Source organism: Juglans microcarpa x Juglans regia, chromosome 5D (genome assembly GCF_004785595.1).
Source record: "Juglans microcarpa x Juglans regia isolate MS1-56 chromosome 5D, Jm3101_v1.0, whole genome shotgun sequence".
NCBI classification, from domain to species: domain Eukaryota; kingdom Viridiplantae; phylum Streptophyta; class Magnoliopsida; order Fagales; family Juglandaceae; genus Juglans; species Juglans microcarpa x Juglans regia.
Window position 1 is genome coordinate 24,251,999 of NC_054602.1, and position 20,362 is coordinate 24,272,360.

At 38.3% G+C, this 20,362-nt stretch overlaps 1 protein-coding gene across 2 annotated transcripts in view; it reads right to left on the reverse strand.

The window, feature by feature from the left end:
• LOC121264852 (valine--tRNA ligase, chloroplastic/mitochondrial 2) overlaps window positions 1-20,362 on the reverse strand; it is a 66,711-nt gene that overhangs the window by 38,646 nt on the left and 7,703 nt on the right. For both annotated transcript variants that reach the window (XM_041168163.1, XM_041168162.1), the window contains exons 5-12: window positions 20,100-20,194; window positions 18,736-18,827; window positions 18,396-18,449; window positions 6,766-6,818; window positions 6,590-6,651; window positions 2,905-2,980; window positions 776-859; window positions 8-156 (exon numbers count right to left, since the gene is read on the reverse strand). In XM_041168163.1, coding sequence (XP_041024097.1) covers window positions 8-156; window positions 776-859; window positions 2,905-2,980; window positions 6,590-6,651; window positions 6,766-6,818; window positions 18,396-18,449; window positions 18,736-18,827; window positions 20,100-20,194 — 665 coding nt within the window. The remainder of the gene's footprint in view (window positions 1-7; window positions 157-775; window positions 860-2,904; window positions 2,981-6,589; window positions 6,652-6,765; window positions 6,819-18,395; window positions 18,450-18,735; window positions 18,828-20,099; window positions 20,195-20,362) is intronic.

Sequence of the window (20,362 nt, forward strand, 5' to 3'; positions counted from 1 at the left end):
AGATTACCAGTATAATCCAGCAACCTCATTAAGTGTCCCGTCCTTGTTCATGACATTAAGTATTGGGAGACCAAGCTTTCTTGCTAGAAGATAATCATTATGATCATGTCCAGGGCTTATCTTCAGCACACCAGTTCCAAAGTCTTTATCAACTTGCTGTCAGACATAGCAGGAAAAAGTAAACTAGAAGAAATTGCTAACCAGGAATTATTGAAATAAGTGTAAGGAATAAGAGTATGAAAATTACGAGTATACATCTACTTGGCAAAATTTGACAAACCTAAAAAGCATTCATTCTCCAGGAATGTTAATGATCTACATTCTATTTTCTAGGAACCAAAAGAGGCCCATAAAACAATTATGACTTTTGAGAACAGGAGAGCATCAGTAATCAAGGGATTGAATCAGAAATGTACGAATAAGTAAAATTCAGACAGACTCGAAATTCAGATTACTAATGACACAGCATTTTCCTTAAGAGTCTCATAGTAATTTCAAATGCCTAGAACAAGGCAGTGGGCCCCACTTACTGTGAAGGAAGCTCCATTAAAAGAAAAAATACTAGGCACAACCTCCCCAAGATGGGGGGGATACATTTTCTATGAATGGATTTCTACTGATTCAAATATTGCCCTTGTACTATTGTACCAGCACAGTGCATATACCAATCGAAATAAATAAGAAACTTCAGGAATACTTAGCACCATATCTACAATGAAAAAATAAACTAATTATGGAATGATCTTCAAGCAAAATATTTTCCAGAAGCTTTTACCCTGTCAGAGATGATAGGGACATGGCGGCCATATGTCATAGGCACAATCGCCATCATACCTATATACTTGGAATATCGATCATCCTGCAAAAGTAAACACATATAGCATGCTCGTGAAGTGTCTAAAGAACAGCAAAAAGTGCAAGAAAGAAAGGAGGAGGGGAGCATACAATTAGTATATGATTTCCATGCAAATGTCAAATTTTCAAGCATGGTGGCTGACTTCATCTACCCAGACACTGGTATAATCAACAATTTTATTTCTGATTAACTACTATGTAGACTTGATTGATGAAAGTAAAAATAAATATTGTGTTGTTTAGATAAATAAATAAAATAAATCATGAAAAAATTATTAAAAAGAGCCAAATCAGCACAAAGTACAGTACTCTTGAAATGATTATAGCAATATTGGTCAAAACTAGGGGTGTAATCGGTTCAGTTCAGTCCAGTTTTGGACTTACTGGTGAACCAAACCGAGACAAGTCGGTTTTGGAATTGTGAAAACCAGAACCGGCTGGTTCACCAAGGGAACTGCTACTTTCAGTTTCTCGGTTGTTTCCAGTTCGGTTCGGCTTTACAGAGGTTATTCGGTTTTGGGCTTTCTTGTTGGACTGGTTGGGTTTTCTGACCCAAATGAATAATTTTTTTAGCCCAAATATGAGTTTTAGAGCCCAAAACATTATTTTCAGTTCAAAATACCATGAATATAACTAAATAAATGCTCAAAACAATTAGCCACAATACACTAATTAGTCTAATTACAACATACATATAATAATGCCTAAAAGACCTATCAAAAATGCACATAACAACATTCCAAAAGGCTAAAAGCCTAAAACATGCATATAAGTTATAACCAATTTGCATGAATACATCATCTAATTAATAAGTGCTATATATTATACTAATATGTGATATATATTACATATGATAAGTTTGATAAATATTATGCTGTATGTACAAAGTCACAACAATATATATATACACATATATACATACATATATATATATATGTTACTTATCAAAACATTATTGAAAATGTAAGTATGTAACCTAGAATGTAGCCTGATATATAAGGATAAACAATAACATGTTAATAACTTAATATTAATATTAATGAATAAGAGTAAGTCTATATCAAGGAAGCATAAATAATAAGATTAGACTTTCATGCTATAATTATTAAATTTATAATATACATAATAAATATAGCATATAATATGCATAATATAAAGCAATTAAATATATATATATAATTTGGTTCGGTCCCATTTTCATGATTCAGTCCCCAAAACATGAAAACCGGACCAAACCGATTTTCATGAAATTTCAGTCTAGGGAACTAAAATCAACCAAACTGGTCGGTACGGTTTGGTCGGTTATTCTTTCACCCCTAGTCAAAACGGATCAAAATAATGCAAAACAGACAACACAGGCCTATATTCGACTCAGTAAAAAATACTTCTTATTCTTACAAAAGAAGAACAGGGACATACAAATTTCCAAACAAAATGCAATGTGCATGGATAAGTGCACACAAATTTTAGTTTCAGTGGTAGACGTGCAAGACAAGCAGAGAGTATATTCCACTGTCACTTATAAGGTCTTATTTGCAATATTGCATTAAAATAATATCCATATGTTTGCAGTAAAACTGATTTGTTTCTAATCCACTTCAAAACATCTACATTCTTATCTTCAGTTATAATTCAACCTACTCAACCATTGCACAAATCTTGTTCAGCCACTAACTCAGAACACATGACAAACTTTTAACTCCAGGAAAAATTCCAGTAAGGACATACAAAAACAATCCTAGTAACGTAGCTAAATAAATCATTTAAAGGGGGCAGAAAATAAAGATTTGAACCACAGGTTTGAGATACATCCAGGGAAAAAGGAAGGTTCTGAATCTCAGGTTTGAGATTATATACTGGGACAAAGGCAACTAATCTTGATCCCAAGGACAGAAAGTGACAAAGCATACCTTCACCAGTACAGATAGTTTAAGACCACAATGACAACCACAATGACAATCATATAAGCAAAGCATAAGCTCCAAACACCTGGCCCATTAATCTTATTATTGAAAGTGCAAGCCTGCAAGGCAAACGAAGCTAACCTACCTTTGGATGCACTGCAATAGCTACATCACCAAATAAAGTTTCTGGACGTGTTGTTGCTATTGTCAGATAGTCATTACTGCAAGACAAAGGAAAATGATATATGAATATACTAAAGAGGCTGTGTAAGTGCATAAAACATAGCTTGTTTAAGATATGCAACAATTATAGCATTCGAAAGTTTATAATTACATAGAGAGCAAAATAGATCAAAGGTTATAGTTAAAAGATCATATTGAAAAAGTTCTGGCTTAAGCACTAGCATTCGGCCTATAAATGTTTATTGGAAACCTAACTCATGTCTGATGAAAGTTCACTGAGAGAAAATCTGGCAGAGGCCATCTGTGATCAGATTTGGCAAGAAGTTATCCATGGGGAATTTATTCAAAAAGCTTCAAGAACAGAAAGATAGGGCTAGCCTGTCTCGGATTTGGGGAGAAAGCAATATGTGGTTCAGTGACAGCAATCTGATCTTCCTTCCATAATAGATTAACAGGTAGTCAACTAAGTTGAAACAAGGTGCATAACATCAGCCATATGTGAGACTTGTCCCAAGTGCATTTAGGCAAAAGAGTAAATTGCTCTTTCATGCAGTCCATCACAGAAAGAACTGATGCAAAGTATTGTTTGGGATTCCAATAGACCATGGGAAGGTAGAAGCCAAACTTGACAACATGTTTCCTTCCAATCTGTTTTGAGGATGATACATGCCAAAAATATACACATGCATTTAAAAAAAGTTCCTGTTCATGGCACTATAGTCATGTAATTTTCGCGGATATAGTACCAAGAGAAGTGCTATAGCTACAAAGAGATTTCACAAAAATAAACTCACAAACTGACGTGGCTTCATCTGATACATTATATCTAATTTACAATAAAAGTAAATTTATAATCTGATATACCACATAAAACCACGTCAGTTTGTGAGTTAACTTTTGTGAAATCCTTTTGTGGCTAAAGCATTTCTCTTATAATAATAGTACTACTAACGGCAGTGTCGTTATTTAGATGTGTCATTTATGCAAGTACAAGCAAAAAGTTCGGAGGGTATATTTCTCTGTTTTCAATCTTATTTGAATTGATATATATATGTAGGATCAGGTCAAATTAAGGGCTAAGATTTAATCTACTTGGGTTTTAGGGTTGAGTCTTCCTATAAACAGAAGTTCTGCACACAATCAGCCAAATTTCTTTCTTGTCCACCCTAGCCTCTGAACAACCAAAACCCCCAAAATCGGCGTACTCCACCAAGAAACTTGTGGTCTGTTTTCTTTAAGAAAAGTCTTCCTTCATCTTCTTATCGCATTTGATTTTCATACCATACTCAGTATATAAACTTCAACCTCCTTCCACAGTCCAAAGTCCTAAAACCACAAATTTGTAAGCCTAACCCCCTCCCTTTATTCCTTTTGTTTCCCATAATTCTGTGCAACATAGTCTCATTCTCCACAAAACTATTATCCGCACTTTTCTAGCATCACATTCACACTTGTCTATCCCTGTGTTTATCACAAAGCCCCAAAATCCCAAAACAGGCACACTCCACCAAGACACCCGCAGCCCATTTTTCTTCAAAAACATAACATCATCATTTTTTGTCCAGTATTTGTTTTCTTTTTTTTTTTATAAGAGAAATTTTATTGATACGAATGAAATAGGCATAGCCCATGTACTTGTCCAGTATTTGTTTTCACTCCTTTTTATCAATAGATCAATAATATTATTTATAACAAGCTATAAGCGTAGTAAGTACCCAAGTATACAAGGCATATACACGAGAGACACCTAAACAACAAAAGAAAAAAGAGCAAGAAAAACCTGAAAGCTAAAAAAGCAAAAGGAACAAGCGCATTCATTCAAATCCTTTTTTCATAAGCCATCCATTCAAAGTACTGGATCGGATCAAGTTACCATCATTGAAAAAAATCAGGCTTTTGCCTCTAAAAGAAGCATTTTATCTTGACTTGTATCAGAAGGGTCTTTATTTTTGGAATCCATAACAGTGAAACAGCCTTTGCCTTATAAATCCAATAAGATGGGATTTGACAACTTCCCCTCCTTCAGCCTCAAATCTTTTACCCAACACCAACCCACCATTATCATTGACTAAGCCCAAAAAATGTGGGATATTAAAATCATCTGATTTTGGGCATTACAAACTGTCAAGCCCGCACCAACCCACCTAAATCTTGGGCCCACCATATCTGTCTTTATAACTTCCATCAACATGTTTAAGAAGTCTACCTCTTCCCCAATCTGCTCCAACTGGATTCTCAATTTATGGAAATTTCAACCATATATCTTCCTAGCAGAATCACCCAATATAACTTCAACAGCACGATTATTGGGCTGAGTAACAATGGGCAAATGGCTATGGTGATATCCCACCCGTTTTGAGGCAGGTGATGGGAAAGTGTTGCTCTTGTATATGACCCGTGTACTTGGGCTTTTGCCTATTCCTATGATCAATAAAATCTTATTTACCAATCAAAAAAAACTCCAGTATTCAAGGTTATCCATAAATCATGCTCCCCACAATTATTCTTAGTTTCCATTTTCAGTAACGCCCGGAAACTGCCTTGATCCCAACAGCACCCCACATAACAGCTCCACTCATCCTGGCCAGCATCTCGTTTTGGCACAATCATCAAAGGAATAACTCATGCTACTTGAAATTGAATTTCCAGGAACCTGACATTCATGAGGCTCTCCATTACAATTGTTGAAAAGCTTATTTAAAAAATAACACAAACAGAGACCTTAACTCATATGTGAGTCCTTTTCAGCCCCTTCCTTCCTTTCCTTCCGGAACAACTATGGACCCCAACAACCTCCATCACCCAACTCTGCTAGAGCCAAATGCTGGCCGTGAATCCCAACAACCCTTTCACCTGAAGTAGGAAGTATGGTGGATGATAGCCACCTGAGACGAACTCCACCCAATGATACTGCCTAAGAAATCCCTCTGCTAATCTCATAAATGCAAATTACTGATATACCATCAGCTACTGGTAACAAAAAATTCCTCAATTCTACCATTAAAACAAAAAGAAAAGCTCAAGTAATAAAATTAAGAAATTGAGCATTAACACTGGCAACGATCATAAAATTCCACAATACCTTATCTCATTAAACAAAGACAGATAGTATATCCATGGCTGTATTTCTCTATTTACCAACACCATTTTTAATCAATGTCTTTCCATACCATGATAAACTCAAAAAAATTAAATTTCTATAGCCCCAAGCTTTAAAACCACAACTTTGCAAGCCATAAGCCTCCATATACACAATAGTATGGCAGGTTCCCAAATGGCCAATTCGGCTTCGCCAATTTTATACTTTATTTAAAGGTTGACCCATGAGATTTAATTTCCTAAATGTTGCCAACTTTCCAACACTATTTCCTGCTTAGAAGGTATTCAAAATTTTGTTGTTTATAATCCTAGCAGAAGTGTAATCTTTACATTATCCGATATGGACAAATTCAGTTCCTTGTGCATAAGCAATCCTACCTTCACAAATGCAAAATGAGTTCACATGCCAGTTAATTTCACCCAAATAATTGCCAATTCATCATTTCAAATTGATGCAACCAAAAATGGCTCACTTAACAGCAATTATTTGCATTATATATTCTAGGATCATATTGACAAAAGCATAAAAAGGAGTTTCTGATATCTACCTTCCAGCAACACGATACTTGATATGGTACAGAGTACCGGATTCTTCAGAATACTCAACTTCCTATGCACAAAAAGTAAAGGCTCACTACTCATGTCGAACGGTCTGATATAAACTGTAATATAATTAAAAAGTGTCACCAGCATGAAATTAAAAAAAGAATAGAAAGGAATATACCAAATCTGAAACTGCAGTCTGCAAATTGGGAGACCAGTTTACCAAGTAAGATCCTGAAACAATACCAAAAAAAAAAAAACGTTGAACCCCGTAAACATTATGAAAGAGAAACAGATTAACTTCAACCATTTTGAACTATGAATTTGTTCGTCTCTGTCACCATCAAGAAATGGTAGAGATTGCACCAATAAGGCAACTGCATCCATGGATTAGCCGCCTACTAATTATTTAGGTAATTTTTTACAGTAACCCATCCTTTGCTGTTTCACATCATATAAGAAAAATTATGTCCGCATGAAAAGACGAAAGAAATACAAATCACCACAAGAATTCGCAGAGTTAGAGCTACATATCAACAAGAAAAAGGAAGTGATAGACACTCATTGTCTCTTTCCACATTGTCTCTGTTGTGAAACATGGAGAAAACCCACACCAGAGGGAAAGAATAAATCTTAAGATCAGCCCCTGTGCAGCAGCAGCCCGGCGCACACCTTACATGTCCATTAAACGCACGTTTCGTTCCCTCTCTCATTGTTCCCTCTTTCAGGCGGGCACACACCTTATTCTATTCTCTCTCTCTCTCTGTTGATCATCTTAATTCCTCTCGTCTGGCACCCACTCATCATTTCCTAGATTGCTTTAGCTTGTCCTAACCCACCCTTTTGTTCTTTGTCGCCTCATATCTCCTGTGTATCCCATTTTCCGGCTTTTGCGAAGTATCAGAGGCAAGACAGTTCACAACCTAGAAATTAGGTAAATCTTCTGAGAAACCATGCCCAAACATAATTCACCCTCTTTTTTTTTTGGGTTGGTGTGGTAAATTTCTTCTTGTATAATCAGTTTCTGTAAAAAGCTAAGATAAGAACCTCGTTGTTGTTGGTTGTGTTTGACATATAAAAAAACAAAAACAAAAAAAAAAAAAAAAAAAAAAGAGAGAAGAAAAGAAGAGGAAGTAGAAGAAAGAAATATTAGTAAGAAATTAGTCAAGTTCATGGCGGGATGCTCGATTATAACAAATGGGTCTGTCTTAGATTTTGTTGAGGTAGTTAGTGATTACCAAAATAATGGCCGTTGCCTTGCTATTGATCATTCCAAAAGAGATGGCGTCGATGAAGTGGTAACGTGTGGTGCGGGGTGAAGTTGAAACAAGGAAAAAGTGTGGGAGCTAAGGACTACTTTTCTGGAAAATTTCGGCGTGAATGTAAATGTAAGGGACAAGGGACACGTAAGGTGTGCTACGGATCAGCCGTGAACAGGGGCTGATCCGTAGGATTTCTCAGAGGGAAAATAGTTTGATTGACTAAAACTCTTGTTCTATTCATTATTGTTCCAATATATATGTGTGTGCATATATATATATATATATATATATGCACTGACATACAATTGACGATTATCCCTCACAAGTTATACATATTACAATAATGCCCTCTAACTCTCAAGTTGGGGCATATATATCATATAAACCCAGCTTGAAACAAATAAACTTTAACCGACTATGACACACGGACTTAGTAAACACATCTGCAAGTTGATCAGCAGACTTCACAAAAGGTATAGAAATGTCACCACTCAGTATCTTATCTCAAATGAAGTGACTATCAATCTCTATGTGTTTAGTCCTCTCATGAAACACAAGATTAGAGGCAATATGCTATCACAAAATAACTGTAGTGGAACAGGAGCTAGAAATCCAATCTCATGAAGGAAGTGTTGCAACCATGTCAACTAACTAGTAGTGTAAGTCATTGCCTTGTATTCAGATTTTGCACTAGAATGAGCTACGACTATTTGTTTCTTACTCTTTCATGTAACCAAGTTACCTCCCACAAAGGTATAGTATCCAATAGTAGATCTTCTATCTGGAGGAGACCCTGCCTAATCAGAATCTAAAAAAGGCTTCAATTCTAAGGTGTCCATTTGGCTTACACAACAAACCAAGGCCAGTAGCTCACTTAAGATAACTAAGAATATGGACTACAACATCCCAATGTGAGACCCTGGATGTTTCCAAAAATCGACTTACTACACTCACTGCATAAGAGATGTCAGATCTAGTGATGATAAGATAATTCAATTTCCCAAAAAGTTGTCGATACGTACCTGGATCTTCAAACAACTTCCCTTCTTCGTTCAAGATTTTACGATTCGGATCCATAGGGGCATCAATAGGCCGTGCACCCAACAAGCCAGTTTCTTCCAATAGGTCAAGTACATATTCTCTCTTAAATAAGCTAATACCCTTTTTAGATGTGCCAACTTCAATCCCAAATAAGTATCTAAGCTTGCCCAAATCCTTTATCAGAAACTAATCATGCAAAAATTGTTTCATCTTGCAAATCCCAACTGAGTCACTCCCGGTAATTTTTTTTTTTTTATATAAGTAAAATAAGTATTATTCATCCATTCAACTGTCAATTAAAAAGTCAGAATATGCCCTATTTATGTAGGAGCATTAGAAATTAAGAAGTCATGAAAATCCATGCCATTAAAGTCCACAACAATGGCCCAAGTAGAAAGAGTCCTAAAAAATAACATTTTCAGCTCCGCCCTAGATCTCTCTGTCTTCAAAAATCCTCTCATTGCGCTCCTGCCACAAGCATCACATAATACAGATAAGAATCATCTTCCAAACCGCTTTGATCTGTCACATACCTTGAATTGAGGACCAGGAAGCCAAAACATCCAACACAATTTTTGGCATAACCCACGCTATGTCCAATCCGTTAAACACCTTATCCCATATAGTCCTGGCTACCTCGCAATGTAAAAGTAACTGATTCACCGACTCACCCCATTTTTTACACAAGCAACACTAGTCTGCACTAATTATCCTTCTCTTTCTCAGATTATCCGTAGTGAGAATCTTACCTAACGACACTGTCCACACAAAGAAAGAAGCTTTAGGAGGAGCCTTATTGCGCCAAAGCTTTCTCCAAGGAAACTGTATCTCAAGAACTTGTGTAAGTACCTTGTAAAAGGAACGAACAGTGAACACTCCTTTCCTTGCTGGACTCCACCACAGATCATCGTCATGCTGGAAATTTGGACAACAAGAATACAAGAGACTATAAAAATCTACAAAACTCTCCATCTCTCAATCCTGTGCCGCCCGGTTGAAGTTGATATTCCAGTGAATGTTCCTACCTGCAACTTCCATAACCTCCGCCACCATGGCATCTTGAGCATTTGCAATCAAGAATAGTGTAGGAAACAAGTCTTGTAGAGCACTATTGGTACACCATACATCCTTCCAAAATCTGATCTTGGAACCTATACCCAATTATAGTCTAGTGTGTTGATGGAAGACCTCCCACCCTCTTCTAATGTCTTTCCATAGCCCCATTCCAGAAGCCCCTCTAACTTCTCTCGTACACCATCCCTCCCCTAAATCACCATATTTGTTCTCGATCACAATCTTCCATAAGGCTTCTGGTTCATTGATATATCGCCACAACCATTTGCCAAGTAATGCACGATTGAACAACCTCAAATTTCTGATACCCAAACCGCCATTAGAGATGGGACGGCACACCATCTCCCACTTGACTAGATGGAATTTAAACTCTTCTCCTAAGCCCCCCCACAGAAAATCTCTTTATAACTTCTCAAGTCGACCCGCCACACTTGCCGGTATAGGGAATAAGGATAAGAAGTACGTGGGTAGATTAGAAAGTGTACTTTTAATTAGCGTAATCCGGCCCCCTTTTGACAAATACATCATCTTCTAACCTGTTAGTCTCCTCTCTACTTTTTCAATCACTGTATCCCAGATAGAGCGTGGCCTCGAGGCTATTCCCAGTGGTAATCCCAAATAACTCATAGGGAAAGACGCTATCTTACAACCCAGTGTGCCAACCAACTGCCTTATATTCTAAACTTCTCCAATAGGCACCAACTCGGATTTATCATAATTCACTTTTAAACTAGACACTGCTTCAAAACAAAGCAGCAGCGCCTTCACAGCCTTCAACTGATCTTGATCGGCTTCGCACATAATAAGCGTATCATCTGCAAGCAGTAAATTCGAAATAGTAGTGATACCCCTACTGGGCGATCCAATCTGGAAACCACTATAAAATCATTAGTCACTAAAGCTAAGATCATCCTACTTAGAGCCTCCATAACAATAACAAAAAGTAAAGGAGATAACAGATCCCCTTGTCTCAAGCCACGAGAACTTGGAAAGAAACCCTCTGGGCTGCCGTTGATTAACACAGAGAATCTTACCGTGGATATACACCAGCTGATCCAAGACCTCCACCTTTCTCCAAAACCGCACCTACCCAGTAGATATAGAAGAAAATCTCAGTTAACACGATCATACGCCTTTTTCATATCTAACTTACACATAAGCCCTGAGCTGCCAGCCTTCAATCTACTGTCCAGACATTCATTAGGAATTAGAGCCGCATCAAGGATCTGTCTACCCTTCACAAAGGCATTTTGAGGCTTAGTAACAATCTTCCCCAAGACCCCGCTTAAACGATTAGCAAGCACTTTTGCAATAATCTTGTATGTACCATTCACTAGGCTAATAAGCCAAAAATCTGTAATGTCAATGGCCCCTACCTTTTTTGGAATTAAAGCAAGAAAAGTGGTGTTGAGGCTTTTCTCAAATTTTCCAAACGAGAAATTTCATCCACATATACAACCAACAAAATATGACATGCATCACTGTGTAGTTGAAATACCGAATTGTCTGTTTGACATCTATGAAGACCAAATGCCAATACAGCATTAGAAAACCTTCCAAACCATGCTCGAGAGGATTGCTTCAAACCATATAGTGCCTTTTTTAAATAGCTTACAGCACCTCGATACACCCCCCCGAGCAACAAACCAAGGTGGTTGCTCCATATAAACTTCCCCATGCAAGTTGCCATATAGAAATACATTTTTAACATCCAACTGAAATAAGGGTCAAATCTTCTTTTTCTTTTTTTGTTTTATAGGTAGGGTCAATCTAAATTAGCGGCAACAGAGATCAACACTCGAATAGAAGAGATTTTGGCAACCGGGGTTAAGGGCTCTTCGTCATCAATGCCATAAGTTTGAGCGTAACCCTTAGCAACCAAGCAAACTTTCAGACCTTCCCCAGAATCATCATAATGGAATTTGACTGTACACACCAAATTATAGCCAACAGGTTGTTTACCAGGTGGTAGTGTAACAACATCCCATGTCCTATTATGGTGAAGAACATTCATTTCATTCTTCATTGTTGTCCTCCACTCCAGATTAGATAGAGCATCCTGGAGATAAAGCATGACAAGAAACAAACTGGCTAATTGGGTGTTGAGTAACACAAGAACAAGTACCTCTTATGAGAGCAATAGGCTGAGAATCTAAAATACCAGGTAATTTAGGATCTAAAGACATAAACAACATAAACAAGGATGGAGGCATGGGAGCCAGTGGATGCAAGCAACACGACTAAACCTGTAGAAGGAACGGTGGAAGGCGCTGGGGAAGAGTGGGTAAGAGTAGATGAGGATGAGGAAGGAAGGGTAAGAGTAGGTAATTGTGGAAGATCACACTCACCAATCGAAGATGTGTACTATAAATAGGGTATGGACTCAAAGAACGTGACATCAGCACTAGTGAAGTAGCGTCTAAGAACGGTACTGTAGTAGCGATATCCTTTTTGAGTCCTGGAATAACCAACAAAAATACATTTGGTAGCACGTCGATCAAGCTTATCAAAGCCTGGGCCAAGGTTATGAACATAACAAACACATCCAAAGATTTTTGCTGGAAGAGAAAATGAAGGAGATGTAAGGAATAAGATGGAGAAAGGAAAGACACCACCAATGATTGATGAAGGCATGCGGTTGATAAGGTGACAAGCAGTTAGGACGTCATCACTCCAAAAACGTTTAGGAACATGCACATGAGGTAAAAGTGTTCGGGTCACATTCTAGCAAACGACGATTTTTGCGTTCAACCACACCATTCTATGGGGGGCTATAAGAACATGAGGTTTGATGAACAATTCCTCTATTACTTAAGTAGCAAAGGAACCAGATTGATATTCTTTGGCATTTTTGGAAGGTAAAACTTGAATTTTTTGTCCAAATTGGGTTCTAATTTCTTTCCTAAAAATTTGGAATATGGAAAAAAGTTCAGATTGTGCCTTCATAAAAAACAACCATGTCATACAAGAATAATCATCCATAAATGTAACAAAATACTAAAATTTGTTTGATTCAATATTGATTGGTCCCCATACATCAAAGTAAATCAACTCAAAAGGACTCAAGACTCGATTATCAACTCAAGGTCCAAAAGACACCCAATGGTTTGCTAAGTTAACACGTTTCACAAGGAAATGAAGATACATTTCCAAGATTCTTAATCTAACGTTTCAAAAGGGAAATGGAAGGATGACCAAGGCGACAATGCCATTCAAAAGCGGATGATGAAGAAGATGTGAGAGCTCAAGTGGGTGAATGCTTGAATTCAAGACAATAAAGGCCACCAGCTTCATGTCCCATACCAATCTTCTTCCCTGTCTTGAGATCATGAAAGATACATAAAGATGGGTCAAAAGTCACTGAACATTGGAGATTTTAAATTATCTTACTAATGGACAACAAACTATAGGGGAAACCAAGAGCCAAGGATATAGAGTCTGTAAACTTAGTGGATACTACCCTTAGCGAGAGAACCATTAGCAAGAGTAACACTCTTTGAAGATTTCATAGCATCTTTTTTATTTATAAGTAAAAGATTGTATTAATAGAATAGACATGGCCAAAGAACACAAGATGGTATACAAGAGGAAACGCCTATCTAGGATGAAGAAGAGGAAACAAGAAAACCATGCAGGTCTAGACCATTAAAATCTATAGAATAGGAATAATGTTCTAACCAAAAGAGATCTAAGATACTCAAAAGATCGCTTCTTTTCTTTGAACGTCATGTCGTTTCGCTTCTGCCATAAGCACCATAGAATACAAACAGAAACCATCTAAATTAAATAAGGAATCAAACAAACCGGTCATATGTTCATTAGCTCCTGACTCGATGATCCATGGATCTTGAGTGGATGAGATAAGACATGCGGATGTTGTACCTAATTGGGCAAGAGTAGCTATGGAAGATGAAGAAGCCTGTGTGTGAGACAAAAGCTGAGCATACTCATCACTCGGTATGCCAATCATATCCGAATCTAGAGGTGGGTTGGAGCTAGCTAATGGAGAGGTAGTATCTTGACAAATGGCCTGATTAGCAGACCCAGATGGTCTAGCATGTAAATCCCAACAATAGTCTACCGAGTGATTACTACGACCACAATGAGTGCACTTACGAGATTCACAACCTCGAGTGCAACCACCCTTGGTATCACGTCCCCCACGTGCTACCACCATGACCTCCACACTCGACAAGAGCAACATTCTGACTCACATAAGAGGCAACTAAAGAACATTTCTCACCACTCTGATCAGAAGACAATTACGATCCAAGTCCAAACAATGTGGCATGTTGAAGCCGAGAGAACACATCAAGAAATGAGGGAAGCCCTTCCGGGAAGACAATTGAGTTGGGTTTTGGGTCAATCAAGTGACTACGAAGACCCTAGCCCTTCAAAAACACTTCAATAGATTTCGACCAAAGCATATAGTTCTTTCCATTCAGTTTTACTGAAGTCATAGCCACATTAAAGCTTGATGTAAGACCCAAACCACAGCTCAACATTGCCAGCGACAAATGGCCTGTTAGACCCCCACGTCGAGTTGCCTCTAAAGATGCCGCACATGCCCTAGTCATAGTGGGGACAATCACCTTGGCTAGCCCACAACCATGCCTTGACTCGTGGGGTGATGCGTACGGGGCGCCCAGCATGCGTGGGGTGATGCGTACGGGGCGCCCAGCATGCATGCATGCCTTGGCCCGCGCGCTAGCACACACGAGGCGCCCAGCATGCGGGCTAGCGAGGCTAGTGAGGGCCTGCCTGCGCGCACAGCTATGCGCCGCACGCAACACGCACAACCATGCGCAGCACACCCATGCGCGCAGCAAGGCGCGCAGGCATGCGCCGCACGCTCATGCACACAGCCATGCGCGCAACTCTGGACCGCGCGCACATGTGTGCGGCAAGTCATTGTGCACAGGCCCATGCGCTCCTTGATGGGCCGCGTGGCCCTTGCGCGTGCCCATGCACTGCAAGGCCTTGCGCGGCACTGCTGGTCCACCCAGCGTGCGCACCTGCCCAGCCTTGCCGCACTCCAGCGAGGTTAGTGGCATGCCTCATGGCATGCCATCCAGCGCACAGCTCCAACCCGTGCCTTGCAGAGCAAGCCAGTGGCATGCCCACCTGGCATGCCATCCAGCGCATGGCTCCAGCCTATGCCCTGCAAACTCAGCGCCTAGGCCGCCAGCCTGGGCCATGTCGTGCACCACCTTGGCTCAGCATCAGCAAGCCATGCCGCATCACCTAACCATGTACCAACCCGAAGACCACCATGCACCAACTTAGCCCATCATGGGCCATGCATGCCACGGCTAGCCTTGGTCCATGACCACTATCTTGTTATTTATTTTATTTAATTAATTTGATTTAATTATTTATTTTCAATGGACCTATTGGGGTTTCCAATTTGTATTGCTTATAAATAGGACATCTTTCATTTGCTTTAGAATCTTTTGGCAAAACTCCTAGAGGGAAGACTATTGTTTGAGAGATCACAAATCGGTGCCATTGCACTTGGGCTTTTTTGGTGAAATTCGTGAATCCCAAAGAGAGAATCACACTTTGCAATTCTTTGAATAAGTGTGATTCATTTATCTTGTTATTTGCAACTTGGTGCAATTCGTGAATCCAAGTTGAGTTTATTAATATGAGGTTTATTCAATTCTTGTGCAATTCGTGAATCAAGTCTTGAATTATTATTGTTTATGCTTTGGTTCATTCAAGTTCATAAGTATTTGTTTTTGTTCTTGAGTGTTCTTCATTTTGTTCTTGGTGTTCTTCATAAGTTGCTCTTCCAAATCCATTCAACCCATAAAAGTCGACCAACACATTGTTTGTCAACTTTCCATATTTGATTTCCTTCATCAAACCCTAACGTAGCCGAAACACACTTTCCCCCTTGTGCAAAGTCCTATTCGGCTACTTAACCTAGCCGCCCACTCCTCTTGCCAAATTAAGGTTCCTATAATTTAGGAACCCTAGTTGACCCAAACACTTCACCATACTCGGCCAACCACTTTCCAAATTAAATTCCTCAACTTCCTAAAATCTCTCCCTAGCCTTGTTCGGCCAACTGTAGCCGACCACATACCTTCCCATCTTCCAAACACTAAACCTAAACCCTAGCCGTCCATCACACACCTTCCAAACCCTAAACCCTATCTTCCAAGTGGCGCCAACCCTAGCCACTCTAGTGCCATGCACCCACCATCCATTGTACCCCATACCATTCCTTGACCCTTACCACCATTCCATACACCCATCTTAGCCTAAACACCTAACCTCACCCTACCCAAGTGGTCATCTTGACCACCATTGCTCGAGAACCAAGCAAGAGAGGAACAAGGATTCGGTCATCACAAGACCACCATTGGCGTGGAGGACTTAGTGTTTAGGGACTTGACCGACGTCCCTAACATGGCCCTTTCGGTCGCCGATGACGACAGGAAACTTATCGAGAGGCACAGAGAATGAGGGCAAGTTCAAATCCAGTAACCAATATCGGATGCGACACCAAAAACAGTGTGAATTTGAGTGGTCCACCAGAGAAATTCGTTCCGGCCACTCCTAGCGGCACCACCACACCACTAGCCACCACATAAAGGTCCGGCAACCACAACCGGCCCCTACCAACTGAAAACCAACGGCACGAAATACATCAAACCACCACCAACCGACGACAACACTGACACTTTTTTTTTCCCCTGAATGTATGCAACAAACCGGGTGAAATAAAACTTGCAAAAGAAATCAACAAATTTGCAGACAACCACAAGCACTCTGATACATGTTGTGAAACATGGAGAAAACCCACACCAAAGGGAATACAATTTGATAAACTAAAACTCTTACTCTATTCATTACTGTTCCAATATATATATATATATATATACTAACATACAATTAACGATTATACCCTCACAAGTTATATATATTACAATAATGCCCTCTAACAATCTTAAAAGCACGGTCTTATTGTTATGTATTGGTATTTTATGTGTAAGAAGCATGGAAAATTTGTGGATCATTTATTTCTGCATTGTGAGGTGGCAAGGGCTTTGTGGGATGGAGTTTTAGGCCTCATTTGAATTTAAAACCCACCTTAATTTATCTCATCTCATCATTACAACTTTCTCAAATTCTCACGCAAAATATAATAAACAATTCAACTTTTTCAAAACTCGAAACAACTTTCCCAAATCCCCACACAAAACATAATAAACAAACTTTTATTCTACTATTCACAAATCATCTCAACTCATCTCTAAATCCAAACCACTCCTTAGTAGAGCTAGGTTGGCTTAGGTGATGCCTTTGAGAGTGGTTGATCTTCTTGTGTTTGATAGTGCTCTCAAGTGGATGCAACTTGAAAGATGGTTCATTTGTGTCTTATGTGGTATATTTGGTTGGAAAGGAATGAGCGGTGTTTCAATGATAAGGAGCGTCCTGTGGAGGAACTTCAGAATTTTTTTTGTGCACTCTTTATTGTTTTGGTTTTCTGCTTTAGTGATTAAGAGAGCATCTGTTCTTGACTTTTTGTTGTCGCTTTCTGCTTCTTAGAATGTATTTAGTTGTTTTCTTTTGTATACTTTCTGTGTACATGGGCATCGCTTTTTTCATTTGAATTAATAAAATTTTCTTTCGTACTTATCAAATGATCATCCCTTAAATATAATCCAGAACGAACAATTCAAATAGCAAATCAGCTAAGCTCCATGTGTTTGTGTTCGTAAGGCTAGAGTTAGTGAACACTCCTCATGTACTAACACTCTGGCCATTTCTTCCTACAAATAAATAATATCTCTCAGAAGAAAAAACCAAAGGGCACAATGAACAAACACCCTTCCAATCTTGAGGCATCCTATTAGGAGCCTCCTAGTTTTCAGTTTTTCTTATACTACCCTCTGGTAAGAAAGAAGCATTTTCTTTTCCTTTTTGTTCCCTACATTTAATATTAATTAAAAAACTTGTCTCCAACACGTCACAATATTAGTGGTGCAGAAACCATGTGTGCATCATGTTAACTTAAATGGCAAAAGAGACACAAGGACTTGATAAAATCATTCATGGAGCAAAGGGGGCAAGTTGAAGGAACTGAAAACAAAGGAAGGCCCTCAAAAATGGAGAGAGTCTTACTGCACTTCATCCAAACAAAAACAGAAAAGGTTCAAAGCAGAAGTGCACATCGTGCTTTTAGCCAGCTTATAAGAAAATAAAAATAAAAATCAACATATCATAATTAGCATGGTACTGGCTAAAATAACCACAACATAATTCATGAAGATTAGTCCAGACCTACATTTTGTAGAGTGCTGTTTTTAACATACTAGTAGGAAGAAACTAAAAACTAAAGAAAAAGAAACATCAGCATTCCAAACCCTGCCACCAAAACCGCCTTAGCATAGATCTATAATAGAAAGATAAAGTGTAATACCTTGATAGATTAAGCCTTTCTCATGAAGCCTGACAAATGCCTCGATCACAGCTCCTGCACAAGGTAAAAGGCGTGATCTCAGCAAGTATGGCACTACAAGGAATATGTACTCAAGTCCAGATGTTACGTCTAGCAATAAATGCATTAATTATTGAAAGAAAGCTACAGAGGCATTTAGAGCTTACTACTTATATGAACAATAAAGCATTACCAAAACTAGGACCATGCAACATCACCTAACACCATACATGTTACATATCATCCAAAATAGTAGATCAACCACATCACATATACACTTTCTATAGTGGCTATAATTCTACTTAAAAGAGAAATGCCTTACGACTTAGCTGTTCATCAAGGGTGAAGTGTTCTCTAGTCCAATCACAAGAAGCACCAAGTCTCCTAATCTGGTTTGCGATGGTTCCACCAAACCTGATATATAATAAAGCAAATGAAAAGTAAGCAAAAATACAAATAACAAAAATAGAATCAAAACTCAGATTATTTCAAACTAAATTATAGCAGAACATTAATAAGCACCACAATTATACATCAATAAAAAAAACAGCCAACATCTACGACTATGCATGTCCTTTAACTGACAAGTCAAAGAAAATAACTAACTGAGCCAATGATAATTTCTTTTTTAGTAGTCGATTTAGCCAGTACTGTTGCAGTGTTCTACACAACGCTGTGGATAATTGGCGTGTTGGAAAGGGAGGCTTGGTTGTCACAGAGTGAAGCATTGTGGAAGATGATCATGTGTTGTTTATTGTGGTGTTCATGGAAAAAAAGAAACAACCGGACCTCGAGGATTTTTTTTCAAAATCCTTAACCATTATATGATTGCTCAGTTTGGGTTTTCTCTTTCTAGTTTATAAATTTTCTTTGCTCCTTTCTCTTTTTCTAGTTAGGTGTTTCCCATATATATGACCAATCAAAAAGGTGTTTCTCATGTATATGACACATGTACTTGGCAACATATCTTTTGGTAGTTAATAAATTTTAACTTACTAAAAAAATAATTACATGCTCCAAACTTAAAAACTAACAACTTGAAAACCCAAGGCCTAACAATCAAATTTCCATTTATATAGAATTGCAGCACCTATGACTTTCTTCTGTGTCCTTATTCTCTAGAGTCAATTTAACAGTTGATCTTCATTGCACATCTCCAAAGAGAAAATAAGTTCTGCATTATGATTTCGATGTAAAATTTATCCAGCTTCTGCTAGAAATAGAATTCCTACTAAATTAATTACATTATCCCTAGAAAAAATAACCCTCCGCGTTTTGCAAAAACAATTTCTATCATCGTTAGACAAAAGTGGTGGGAAGAACCCACTGAGAACAAGTAATAACCTACTTAACATTTGTAAATCAATTGGTAAATGCTTAATAGAAATTTTTAAAATGAAAGTGCCGCCTAAAGGAGGACAAACGTTCACAGTGTGCTGCTTGTGTCAAAACATTAATAAAAAGAAAGTTTATAAATTTGTGCACTAGGTGTGCTCTACTTTTTTTTTGTTAAGGAAGTTCTCTTTCTCCTACCTCAAGAGAACATAATTGTAGTTAGTGCACTCAAGCGTTTGGCTTAACTGGAAATAGTACATCAATGCAAGCATATACAAGTCCAGCTGCACGTAATCAAAGTAACATAGATGGAAGAGAACATAAATAACTGAAATTAGGAAGAATATGTACTTCTCTTTCCACTCCCAAACTCTGTTTGTGAACTCATCTCTGCTCAATTCAACTCTTTTTATTCCTTCAGATGCTAGCATTCTTTCCACTACCAACTGGGAGAAAAATAAGGAAAAAAATTAGAACAAGAAAAGAAAGGAATATAATAGCTTCAGCAAGAAATTTCAGAATAAAAGAGTTTTTTTGTTTTTGATAAGAAATCGAAAGGTAAAAGAAAGTGATTAAGACAACAATACATAATATTTGAGGTAGATAAGGAATCT